General features: G+C 46.2%; 1 protein-coding gene across 5 annotated transcripts in view; it reads left to right on the top strand.

Annotated features, from left to right (window-relative positions):
- The window catches only part of AGAP1 (ArfGAP with GTPase domain, ankyrin repeat and PH domain 1), a 402,392-nt gene that overhangs the window by 375,460 nt on the left and 13,963 nt on the right, over positions 1 to 12,969 (top strand). For all 5 annotated transcript variants that reach the window (XM_088467751.1, XM_088467750.1, XM_088467753.1 and 2 more), the window contains one exon: positions 199 to 421. In XM_088467751.1, coding sequence (XP_088323877.1) covers positions 199 to 421 — 223 coding nt within the window. The remainder of the gene's footprint in view (positions 1 to 198; positions 422 to 12,969) is intronic.

Below are 12,969 nucleotides of genomic sequence, written 5' to 3'. Positions count from 1 at the left end.
TTTGGGGAAAAGTGATATTAGGGGAAGTTTTGTTCCTCTCCAAAGTGGTCAAGCGCACAAGCTGTAGTGTCCTAGCTATCGTTATTAACCTGTTCATGCCTCCTTGCTGTTACAATGCATATAACGGCCATCGTGTGTGTGTGTGTGTGTGTGTGTGTGTTAGTTATCTCTCACCTCCCTCTCTCTGATGACCCACAGACCCAGACTGGGCCAGTCTCAACCTCGGAGCCCTGATGTGCATAGAGTGTTCTGGGATCCATCGTAACCTGGGGACCCATCTCTCCCGCGTCCGTTCCTTGGACCTCGACGACTGGCCGCCCGAGCTCATAAAAGTCATGTCAGCCATTGGGAACGAGCTGGCGAACAGCGTGTGGGAGGGGAGCAGTCAAGGGCATGTGAAGCCATGTTCAGAAAGCCCCAGGTCAGTGTCACTGCTAATGTAGTAAGAGAGAAATGTGACCAAATGATGATACGGAACTTTCCTGATGGTGTCAGAAGCTGCGGCGTCTCTTATTATTGGCTAATGAAATGATTGTTGTCTTCACTTAGCAGAGCATCAGTACATGTTACTTTAGTGTAGGCTGCTGTGCCTCCAAGCAGACAACGTAGATGGTAATCTGAAGGTTTACAGTGGCTGCGATGCTTGTAGCATACATCCAAGGGAGGGCGGGCTGTTCTCATTTGGAGAACCCTTCCTCATTGTGACCTAGTAAAAAGCAACTTCCCTACTAACTAACTTTGTCAGGTCCACTGGTTTATAGTTACCAGTCTGTGGGCCTGATTCAGAGGTGCCCGCCATTGCAGCCACGACTGCGACTTTTTGCGGAATCGCAGTGGCGGTGATATGCAAATGCTAGTTTCAGCTCTTACCTTGAATACTAGCTGAGAATGCAGCCGCGTTCAGTGGCTTGCCGCGGCTGCACTTCCATAACACGCCCCCAAGAAAAACTTTTTTAGTGCACACATCAGGCCTCCACCCAGGAACGGCCATGGCGTTACCTCGCTTTTCCTAATGCAAGTGATCCCGTATGCGACAGCGCATTTCTGCATACACTTAGAGAAACGCATTTCCTGTAATTTTATTGCTCATGCACAGTAGCAAATAATCGCTCAGCTCCGCCAGCATCGGTATTGCGTTCAGTGTGCGTCCACGGCTGAATCAGGCCCTTTAATTCCTCCACCTTTGTACAGTAGGTCTATAGTCGCTCCTTTCCAGTCCTCTGGATCCGCATCTCACTGGTTACCGTTAAGCTTTCAAGCTGCTGCTATTATTTTTGTTATCATCATTATAATTGTTGTTATATGTATTTGGGCTATACAGACCATGTATGCATTCAGTTACGGTTCCCTGTGTAAGTGGGTGGGTGTCTACCTCATGCAGATGCGTCCTCGCATACCTGGCCTCAGTACGCCATGCGTTGTGAGACGACTGGTTCCAGTGAGCCGCACCAAGCTCTGTAGCATCTTTTTCGCCCCAGAAAATGCGTTTCGGTAGCGACAAAATGCTCCGTGAGACTGAACGGAACTTGACGTGGAGCAAAGCCGCGGCATTGTAGCACTATACAGATTCAGGCACAGTCGCACATCGATATACAAGTGTCACATATCAAACTAATCAGTGCAGTCTCGAGACTTAGACACTCACGCAAGCCTAGTCGCACAGGACCTGGTGCGCCGAAAAGGGCTGTTTGGCGTGACTTCAGCCAATAGCGTATGCGTACGTATCCGTGTTATGGCTAACAAAGACAGATTTTTGTTTCCCACCCACTTTTACTGCATTCAGCTGCCTGAGCCCTGCCAGAGAATTACTCACATATTTTATCATCTGTTCAATGTCAGACCTAAAATCTTCTGTTTTCATGTAGTATGAGTTAGTATGAGTTAGTCAGTATCTTTACATTAAACCATTGCTTGATGATCACTGGATACCAGGTTCTCACCGACACTTAAGGCCAATACTCTGTCACCACTGCTAAGTGTTCCTGCTTTATTCATGTGCTCCCTTACCAATTGCTGCTGGAGATTTCTTGATAGCAGGAGGGATGCAGAACCGTCCTACTTATAATAATAATTATTATTTTATTTATATAGCGCTTTTCTCCTAAAGGACTCAAAGTGCTTTACATTTGCCTTTACAGTACAAAATAAGCTTAAGCAAGGGGACATTAGTGAAATGCTTGGGTGAATAGGGGAGTCTTGAGTCTATTTTTGAAGGATTCTAGAGTGGAGGCCTCTCGAACTGTGCAGGGAAGAGAGTTCCATAAGGTTGGAGCCACAAAACTGAAAGCTCGACCCCCAGACGAATTCCGTGAGATTCTAGGTACTGTTATTAGTCCTTTGTCAACGGATCGCAGTAATCGAGTGGGACAGTAAGGAATCAGAAGCTGCCTCAGGTACCCTGGGCCATGGCCATGTAGGGCTTTGTAAGTTAGTAAGCCAATCTTGAAAACAATTCGCCATCTGACAGGCAGCCGGTGTAGGGAGTAGAGAATGGGTGTTATGTGGCTGGAACGGGGCTGGTTGGTTAATAGCCTGGCAGCTGCGTTTTGTACCATCTGCAAGAGGTGCAATTCTTTTGCAATTCTTTTGCTGGGAGACCAGGCGTGATGTATATAAATGCATGTATAACCTTAGGCAGATCTTCTGAGGGAATTAAGTGCTTGATTCTGGCTATGTTCCTCAGATGAAAGAATGAGGATTTGATTGTGGCTGATACCTGATGTTTAAGTGTCATATGCCACTATCCAGGACAACACCCAGATTCCGCACATGTTCAGTGTTTTCTGGTCGTACCATGCAGAAGACCTGCCCCAGTCCACACCGGGTGGATTAGGAAGTGTCCCCTGATAATTTTTACATCTCTTTTTTTAATGTAATTCTGATGATATCCACCTTTTAGGCCCCTGTCCAGTTCTTCTTCCTGCCCAATTCCCAAAAGTCTGTAGATATCCCAATACAAAGACTAACATTTTCCTCAATTTAAACAGCGACCTATAGTGCCTCCATTTTTTTTTTTACAACACTTTTAATAATGTTTTGTTTCACTTGAATTGGTTTTCCAGCTCCTATTCTTCCACTTCGTTCAGCCTAAATAAAGTCTGTATAATAGTGTTCATTCTAGCACCCTGCACCTGTCACAGTCCATGCAGTTCCGCTTTCCTGCCAGGGGTGTCGCTCTCTGCTCTGATGCTTCTAGCACACTCAGCTACAGCAACAAGCTGCGAGAGACAGACCACAGCGTGCTAGAAGCACCAGAGCAGAGAGTGACACCCCAGACAGGAAAGAGGAACTGTGTGGGCTGTGACAGGTGCAGGGTGCTAGAATGAACACTATATACACTATATATGGCTATAGCTGTGTTTTTTCACTCGCAATATCCAGTCTAAAGTGACGAGAGATCGGGGGGTAATATTCCATTGTGTAGGGCGCCCATTACATTTGGCATACAAAAGCATCAGGTTTACACACATAAAGCGGCTAAACCGTCTAAAATATTAGGTGCGCTGCCGAAAAATTTAGTTTGGGCGGGTTGGGTATGGTATCCCGACAGCTATAGAAGTCAATGGTATTTTGTTACCCCCTACCCTAACCCACCTTTCTTAGTGCCTAACCCCCCCTAGTGCCTAAACATAACCTCCCCCTCCCCGGTGCCTAAACCTAACCTCCCTCCCTAGTTTCTAAACCTAACCTCCCCCACCCCACACCCTAATCCTAACCCTTCCTCCCTGGTGCCTAACCCTCCCCCTAGTGACTAACTCTAACCCCACTACCCTTCCCCTGCACCCCGATACTTCCCTTCGGGATGTCGACGGTCGGGATACTGGTGCTGAGATCCCGACCTGTCGAGAGTTTGGCGCCGGTATTAAGACCACCGGCATCCCGCACCCTATCGGAGCAACAATTGAATTGTTACTTCGAGTGCCCAGTACTAACTGCAGCGCAAAAAAAAACTATTTAATTTGTATGAATGCTCACACTCACCCTATTTCATATTGCTGCGTTTCATTAACATCACCCAGTTAGCGCCTCAGCTGGTGCTCAACAGAATATGAGCACAGAATACTACATGAGTCTGGGGTACAATTCCGCTGGTGCTCAACAGAATATGCTGGCGCTATATAAAATACCCCTTTTAGACATAAACCCCGGCTTTAACCTGGCTCGGAACCCTGGGCACTGAGCACGAGTTGAAGCCGGGTTTCAGTATCTACCCTCTTTTACACCTGGCTGCTGATCCCGGGTTATTCCTGGGGCGCCACCCTTCACACAGGACCCGGGTCTTCTAGTGACCTGCGTCTTCCATCTAACAATGGACGCTTGGAGATTATGTCATCTCCAAGCGCTGCTGTGTCTGCCAATCAAGTCTTTTTAGGCATGACCCGGGTCAAGCCTTTCAAACACAAGTCAGGGCACTGACCCGTGTTGCAAGTCCCGAGAATAACCCTGGTCGATTGCAGGGTCACGGACTCAGAACTCCAACCCGGGTCGTTACTGTTCAGACATAGCCAAGACCCGGGTAGATACGCGTGTACAGAAGAAAAGAAAAAACCTGGGTTTTTGGTGTGTGTCTGAAAAGGGGTATAAGTAAATGTTAATAAATATTAAATCACACTTTGTTTCTATAGAACCAAGGACAACAAAGTAAGAAATGTTTATATGTACTGTGGTAACGTTTTTGGTAATGAAGCCAGGAGCCTGCTCAGTACAGCCAGTACCTAGTACCCCATCTGTCCAGCAGAGGTCGCCAGTACAAGTACTGCGTCCCAGCTTCATCATGCACACAATAGGGATACCATGAGGGGAACAAAACATTTTAGGACTTTTTTTTTTATTCGATATACATTTTACATGCGTTTAACGCCATTTACATGTACATTGAAGAAAAGGTCCACAGCTTCTTAAAACTTAATCCGAGTTGTATTGCGTATCCAAATAAATGAGGGCCTTTAGCAAAAGTTGTTCCATGTATAAAACGACCACTACCTTTATTATTTACCATTGTGTATTCATTTATTTTCTCCTCCACTGCATGTATGTCAGACCCTTCTGTAAATGCCGCTGAGTGCTGTATATCGGCATCTCTCCACATAGATCAGCGCTCACTGCGGGCCTGATTCATAGGTGGTCGCAGTTTAGATACGGTCGCAAATTACCAATTTTTGGTCTGAGCCGCACTGCGCATGTGCATGATATTTTTGCGACGACTGGTTGCAGTGTGGATTAGGATGTAGGGTGATTGACAGACAGCGACCGTTTGGGTGAAGTAAGGGGGGGAGGGGACAAAAATGTAGACGTGTCGCAACCGTTTCAGGGGAGTGCGGCAGCCAGAGACTGCGTCTTCGGGCGCAGTGTCCCTGGCGTCTTACTTGTAGCGGGCATTCTGAGCATCTATAGGGTAGCGACTGATGTTTGTCCAATGCTCCTTTTTTTGGATACAAGATGTGGATCTGAGATGCCGTCGGTGGGCGTCTTTTTACAACTGTGTGTGTATACATATATATATATATATATATATGTATGTATGTATATAGATACAGTGGGCTTTGTACGGCACTCAGGACGATATGGCTACAAAGCGGGTGCCATCCTAAAATAAATGTATAGAGGAATCTTTATGGCCTGAGTATGCACCCAAGCACTATTAAAGGAAGGTGGCACTCCAATTGATGGAAAAAGTCAAATTGTATTAAATAACTGACATCATCATATCAAAAATATGTGTCGACGTTTCAAAGCTCATAGGTCTATTCATCAGGACATAAATGGACATAATGATTCCTCTATGTATATCGAGATATAGATAGATAATATATATATATATATATATTATAATGTGTGTGTGTTGTTATTCTAACATGGTGCTGATTGAGAATGTCACTAACCCCTTAAGGAGTTATGAGCCCCTTGTCCTTATAGGATGCACATAAAATTAGATGATACTGTACTTATTTATGTTACTTATAGAAGGCCCTAACTGTCCAGGAGAGTAACAACATATATATTTAGGTGGTAGAAATGTTACCCCTGGGCTGACACATTGTGAGAACGTGAATTCGGTCTGGTCATTAAATCACAACAAGAACCTTTCCGCTGATTAATGTACATTTTGTCTGTATTGTCATTTTGTTTGATATTTTTGTTACTTGTATGTAGTCTACCGTGTTTGAATAGTTGTGCTGTTTTTATTCTGCCACGTCAATGTTTAGTTATATTGTATCATACTATAAGAATACACCCTGACAGCGAGGTTTGATGGACCAGTGCTGCTGATATAACTCATGATTTTGGAGATGAGAGCAGGAGGGGGGTGTATGTGACAGGACAATACTCAGCTACACTGACCCATAGACCCATCTGCTCCCCACATGTCACTTCCCCCATTAACAAGCAATTGAATTAATTAAATGCTACTCAGAGCTCGCATAACAAGCTACCGGCAGTGTCCAAATTAGCACTGATAATCAAGGATGATTTCCTTTATTATCCTGCTAAGTGGAGAGCAGGCAGCCCCCCCCCCCCCCCCCTCAGTCCTCTCCACGCCTGCCCTCCCCTATTTACTTACCCTGGCTCCTGCTTCTGCCAGCCAGGGTCACCTCACCTCGTTAACTTGCTGTAATCAGGACCTCATGGCTGGCTGTGATCTCCACTCTCTGGTCCAAGGGCCAGCTCTTGTCTTGGTGCGCATTTAACCCTGTGCACATCGGTGGTTTGAGGTCTCGTGTCTCCAATACTGGGAAGAAGGGAGAGGCTAGTTTAGTTGTCTTACCTCCTGTCCTCCATACATCTCACGTCCCCTGTGTGCTTCCCATCATTGAGCCCCACATCACCTCTCCCCTTCTAGGTCCTGTATACTTTTATTCTCTCTCTCCCGTCTCCTCCTCTCTCACCTGTCTCTTCTCTCCTCCCGGCACTCTCTCTCTCCTCTCTCCCCCCCTCTCTCTCTCGCTGGCTCAGCCTCAAACTGATAGATGGTGAGTGAAGGCCCCGTGGTCTCTCAGCTGAGTAATAGAGGCAGGAATTTCATTTTGCAACTGGCTGATTTAATGATCCGAAGGGTAATTAATAGGCTGATTATCTTAATGTTAAATATGTCCGGCAGCAATTACTCTGACCTCCTGCGTGTCAAGGTCCAGGCCTGGCTCTTCTTTCAATTAAGTTCTCTGGGGCTTAATGATATGAATAAGCTCCCCAGCCCTGACACTGCAGCTGCCCAGACTGCGAGAGGCTGCCGGGCTCGTGGGGAGCTTTTAATCAGAGCGTTCCCCCCCCCTCCCCCTCCACGGACCATCAAATTTAACAATTAGAACAAGGGCAGTTTAACTTTCTTCTCTGCCAGTTTGCTGGTACCAATCACTCCTCTCACATTGTGGCGGCTCGCACAGTCTGCTCTCAAACTCTTCTCTACACAACTTCTGTCTGTGCAGTGTCTCCTGGAGTCCGACATGTCACTTTTATTCTCTTTACTGAGAAAATCTTTATATTGTACTGCATAACACACCACACATTGGGGGTTTCCAACAGTTTTTATTCTCCAAATCTCCATATATCTCATCCCCCCTCCCCCCATCTCTTCTGATGTGTTCCCTTATGTCCATGTCTTAGCTTGTATGAGCTGTCTGTCCTCCGTAGTCTCTCCTTACTCCCTGAACTGTCTCTCTCCCCAGTCTCTGTCTCTCTGTATTTCTCATCGAGATTCTATTTGTCTTTCCTCCTCTCTCTCTCTCTCTCTCCTCTTCTCCAGGGTACGTTCTCGCAGCTCCGAGCTGCCGCGTCTCTCCCGATATTAATTATCTTGTGAGTGCCGCTGTTTTTCCGTTTGACAGGCTTAATTAATTGGCAGCAGCGGCCGAAAATGACAGGGCCACTAATTGCAACTCAAGGTGTATTAGAGTCAGTCGGGCTGTGCCGGAACAGCGTGCCCCCGTTGCTGTGCTCAAACTAGGAAGCACTGTGCCTGCGCCGTTTGTCATGCATGTTGGCGTGATTTCATGTGATCGTTGCCCGTGTGCTTGTCGCGCAGAGCTGACATTTTGCTGCCAATAAAGTTTTGGACAGCTGGATTGTCTAGGGGCAGCAGATGCTGTGTGTGTGCAGGGAGGGAGGGGGGGGGGCGCACAGACTCGGTAAGGGGTGTTAACCCTTTGTTGGCGGGGACCTGAATGGTGACACACCAGCAATGTGGATGTACAGTTGAATTGGGAAAGGGGGTAAATGCCCGATCCATACCAAGTGCATAGAAAACAGCTTGATCTATAATAAGGGGTCGATTCAGTTAGGAGTGAGCCGACTTGCCCCCCGAGTAAGCGCTTCCATCCATGTGCCGCACTTGGTAGCATAGTGGCCGCAGAGTTTTATTCGCAGCGGCGCATCACGGAATCGCCTGCAATTGTGTCGGCCCCTAAGTATATAGAAAAGGCTGGATCCAAACTAGATTCTCACTCGCGCACACATAAGTCGAATTCACACAATGAGCAATATATCGGTAGCAGATCGTGTGTGTACATACGATATGTCTGAACAGTGTTGTTCACAGACATGTCAATTTGGCCCTGCAATACAGCCGGTGCCGATATATCTGAAAGATGTATCTGTTCATCTAGCTGTGTGTACGGGCGACCTGCCGACCGCCCGTACACTGACTGCACGGTCCCGCTGACACTGACCACTCAACTGGGCAGGCAAGTTTCAATGCCCGCTCAGTTGTGATGTCAGCCCAGGGACATCCAGCGGCCGATTGGTAAGTGTGTATAGCTAACCAATCAGCCACTAGGACGGCAGATTGGCCTGCTGACCGATCCGTCGTCCTAGTGTGTACCCAGCATAACAGACACACAGAGATCTTGCCGTACTAAAATTCACAGATTTTTGTGCAAATTTATTGTTTATCGGCTTTTAAAACCAATTTAATGTTAATGTGACTTTGTATGTGTATTTAGCATGGACCCAGCTTTTTCACTGTATTTATCGTATATCCAACTTTTTTGTTTTTGGGTCCATTTTAATTTTTTTCCTCTGAATTTGGTACAGATCCTGCTTTTTCTCTGCATTTGGTATGGATCCAGCTTTATATGTGGGACTGTAGAGTACTTTATAGGACACCAACAGCTGAGGAAATAAGACTTCCTTTATCTTTCTCTTTCCTTGCCCTCAGGAACACTTGTAAGTAGACTTAGCTCGCCCACCTATGCTTTCCACTACCTATTTTGCTTTACTAGACTCTATATCACATGGCACAGTATGCCCAGCCGTTCCTCGCAGTGGGAGATTGATTGCAATTTTCACCTTGATTAATTCCAGCACAGTGTCCGTAATGAGAAAGCCCCTACGTGCGAGAAGATTTTCGTCCTGACTTGTAACGTACAATACTCTGGGGCACTTAACTCCTCACCTCTTGCACAATAATGCAATGTTTTCACTGCTGTCAGTCCGATTATTATCCCCGACAACACCGCACCTGGCACACGTTTTAGTCCAGGCACAGCGAAATACCCACCAGCAAGTCTCCATTCTAACCCAGGACATCTAACGGTATGTTTGAGAGCATAGTAACGAGTAGCCGACTTTGTGTGTTGACCGTTTCCTAAACCATTGTGTTGGGACACATCTGTGTTTAAGTGCTAGTCTAGATGTGTCACAATAATGTCACTGATAGGGGGGACAAATCTACAGACAGCCAAACACGAGCCATTCCTGCTGTTCGGCTCAAGTGACAGGATCATTTTCCAATTTGGTGACACATATGGTTGCCTGAATTGGACATCTGGCTGTTCAGGGCCCAGGCTGATCACACCGGAGTCTGCAGCTGGAAGACGACTACACACTTCGGTTCAAAGCGTCCTCTGACAACCACACTTACAGGCAGACCCCGGTAAGGGTCAGGCTGTTTTCTGTTGGATCGTGCCTTGGCCACACACGCGCGGCGATATAGAAGTTAGCTGATGCCAGGGTACTTCATTAAAGGATGTGAAACACTCTGGCTGCATTGCAATATTTAATGGGATCGGTCGGGGGGGCCTTGGCGGAGACTGGGTGTACACGCAGCTTGCTATTTGTACCGCCGTGCTGTACTGAACTTGTGTAATGGGAGTAGACACTGAAAACAGGTGACTGCTGCAACAAGAAGCTCCGGAATGTATGTATCAAGAATCGCAGCAGCACCACCCCCACATACAGAATAAAATGATCTTACACCATAGAAGCTAAGGGAATGTATCCCCAACAGAGCTCCCGCTGTGACTAGTCGAGCAGTGTCTCCTATTAAGTGGGGTAAGTAGGATCTGTATAGAACGGCATAGAGAGGAATAGTGTCCTATTTACAGAGAGCCTCCTTTCTCAGCCTATTTCCTAGTCAGTCCTCCTCCTGGGTCTACCAACACACTGTTTATTTATGTCTATAACCAGGGCTATGATGATAATGCCTCATTTTGGGGGCCTATTTATCAAGCTTTTTTATATTAATATGTAGAAACTGTAGTTTCAGCATAATGTTATGAACTGTTGCTATGTACTAATAGCACAATGCAGGAGAAATCTCGGGTAGAGTGCTAATTAGCACTTCAGATCGCAGTCCCCATTATTATCAATGGGGACAACAAACTCAGCCCTATGTACCAACCTCCAAAGACCTTTTCGGAGTTTGGCCCCGTTAGTTTGCACCATCTCCAGATGGTGTAAACTGTTTAAGCCTATGGGGGCTTAATCGCAGGATAGAGATCTTCCGATGTCTCCCCCGCACCCTGGCTGACGCTGTGTGCATGACTTCTACATAATGTCGGGGATTTAACTCGCAGGGACAGCGGTTACCGCAACAGCGTTCCCTGCAAGCTTCCCATAGCTTGGATAGTTTCATTAAAAAATTATATCCGCCGCGAAACGGAACCTTGATAAGCGTGGAAGTACCACGATTATTAGTACATAGGCCCCTTGCTGTGATAGTCTAAAGTGGAATTCACTTATCGCAGGGTGTGGGGCCGCGACGTAAGAATTACAGTAGTTCAACAGCTCTTGGCGCACCTCTATGGGGTGCAAGGGAAAATTGGTGACATTGCTGTCGATGAGGTGACGTTGTCCTGATGGCACGTCGCAGTCCTTGCCAGGAATTGAACTTTCTCCTATGCATGTTGCCGAGTAGGCGCAGTCTACAATTACTTTTTTCAGCTTATGCTAATTCTGCAAACGAATCAGGTCCTGTATATTTAATATTATTGCATAGTGTTAGAGCATGTGCTCCCTAGAACCACAGTTCTTGCCATAACCTAATGATCACTCGTTGCTGTAGCCATAAGAAAATTAACTGCTTATATACATTGAAGTAATGAAAAGTGGCTTAGGATATAAACGGCGATGGCTCGATTTAATAATCTTTGTACAGACAAAAATAAATACTGTGGTAAGAAAAACGAGTTGAGACTCCAATGTGAACTTTGAGCATTCATTTGTTGTTCCGTCTGGAAAGTGACCGATTAAATCTGCTGCTGAGTAATTCAGTAAGTGAAGTAGGAGCCACCTGGTGGCGGCTCACTGTACTACAAGCATTGTGCATTTCATTCATTATCCAGTAGAAAGGTGAGAGTGGGCTTTGTACCAGTCGCTTCCACCCATCTAGAGCCCTCTATCTTGGAATCTCCAAATAAGCATGAATAGGTTAGAATGTTCGTTAAAGGAATGTCTGCCGCGTAGTTAAATTGGTGCCCTGTACTTGGTCTCTCAGATAGTGCAGCACTATGATAATAATAATGTACTTTTAAGGATAAATTAACTGTATATACAAATTTGGGCATATTCATTTTTGGGGCATTAGCTGTGGCGGTAATGCCATTTTCCGGATAATCGGTCCTACCACAATTCACAGATGGTATCCTGGGCATTTTTATACTGGGCTTTTGTGAAGAACACAAACGTTTTTTGGCCATGCAGCAGAAGTAGCAGGTGGTGTTACTAACTATGAGAAAGTTTGACCACTACAGCCGTAGTTTGCAGTTGGGCAGAGCCTGGCAGAGAAGTCTGCTCTCCAGGTAACCACATTTGCAGGAAATATGGGGCCACCGAGATACTTCATTCAGCCTGGCCAGCGAACATGGCCGTTCCTCGCTACATCATGTAGGCGGGGCCAGATAGTCTGCAGGGACCAGATTGCACCATGTGCGGTCCCATGAATGCCCGGTTGTTGCCATTTATTTTGCCAGCTTCTGGTGTTTGTAGCATTCACATGTCCTGTAGTGACATCATAATACATTGCGATTGAACACCGCCAAAATATGTCTATTAAAGTAATCCTTCGCTCAGTGATTGACCTATCTTGCCTAATAAAAGAGCATCTGTTATTCAGGATCTTCTACTAAATTATAGTTACTTGGGCCTTTCGTGTCTCCGGATTACCGTTTAGCACATTTATTGCAGGATTGCACCGAGAAGGGGTTAATGTAAATAGCATGCGGTGGCTGTCTTCTAACCATGTGTTATAGACCCCAGCTTTGCCTCCTCCCTACCTTTGTCCCCTTCTCCCCCGTATGAGGGGCTGCAAGTCCAATGTAGCCGCAATGTCTGATATAATTGGATTCTGCATTCTAATCCATCTGTAAAGTATGCGCTGATTAAATTAGCCTAATAGATATTATTTCTTACATGACTGCATAATTTTGTCCTGATTGGTTCTGCGCTTTGCTAACGAGCTGCCCAATTTTCCTGCGCTCTCCTTCTCTCTCCGTCTCTCTCTCTGTAATGCCGCAGAGATTCCTCGCAGCCTCCCACACCGCTGTGTATCATCGGGGGATGGGGGGGGTCTGGAATAGAGAACAGAAGTCTGGGGTGAACATCCCATTTTCCCCTGATAGGGAGCAATGAAAATAAGTCTTTACAAAGTAGTAGGCACATGGATGTGCTACTCAGCCGAGGCAATGAAAAATAAAGCAGGGACGTCTGGTCTGATGAAAGATGAGCAGCTATATTATGTGGGCTTTCCTACCTCTG

The sequence above is a fragment of the Taudactylus pleione genome, unplaced genomic scaffold (assembly GCF_031769625.1).
Source record: "Taudactylus pleione unplaced genomic scaffold, aTauple2 ptg000074l, whole genome shotgun sequence".
NCBI classification, from domain to species: domain Eukaryota; kingdom Metazoa; phylum Chordata; class Amphibia; order Anura; family Myobatrachidae; genus Taudactylus; species Taudactylus pleione.
The sequence above is the reverse complement of the archived record's forward strand: the minus strand, read 5'-3'. Positions and strand labels throughout refer to the sequence as shown.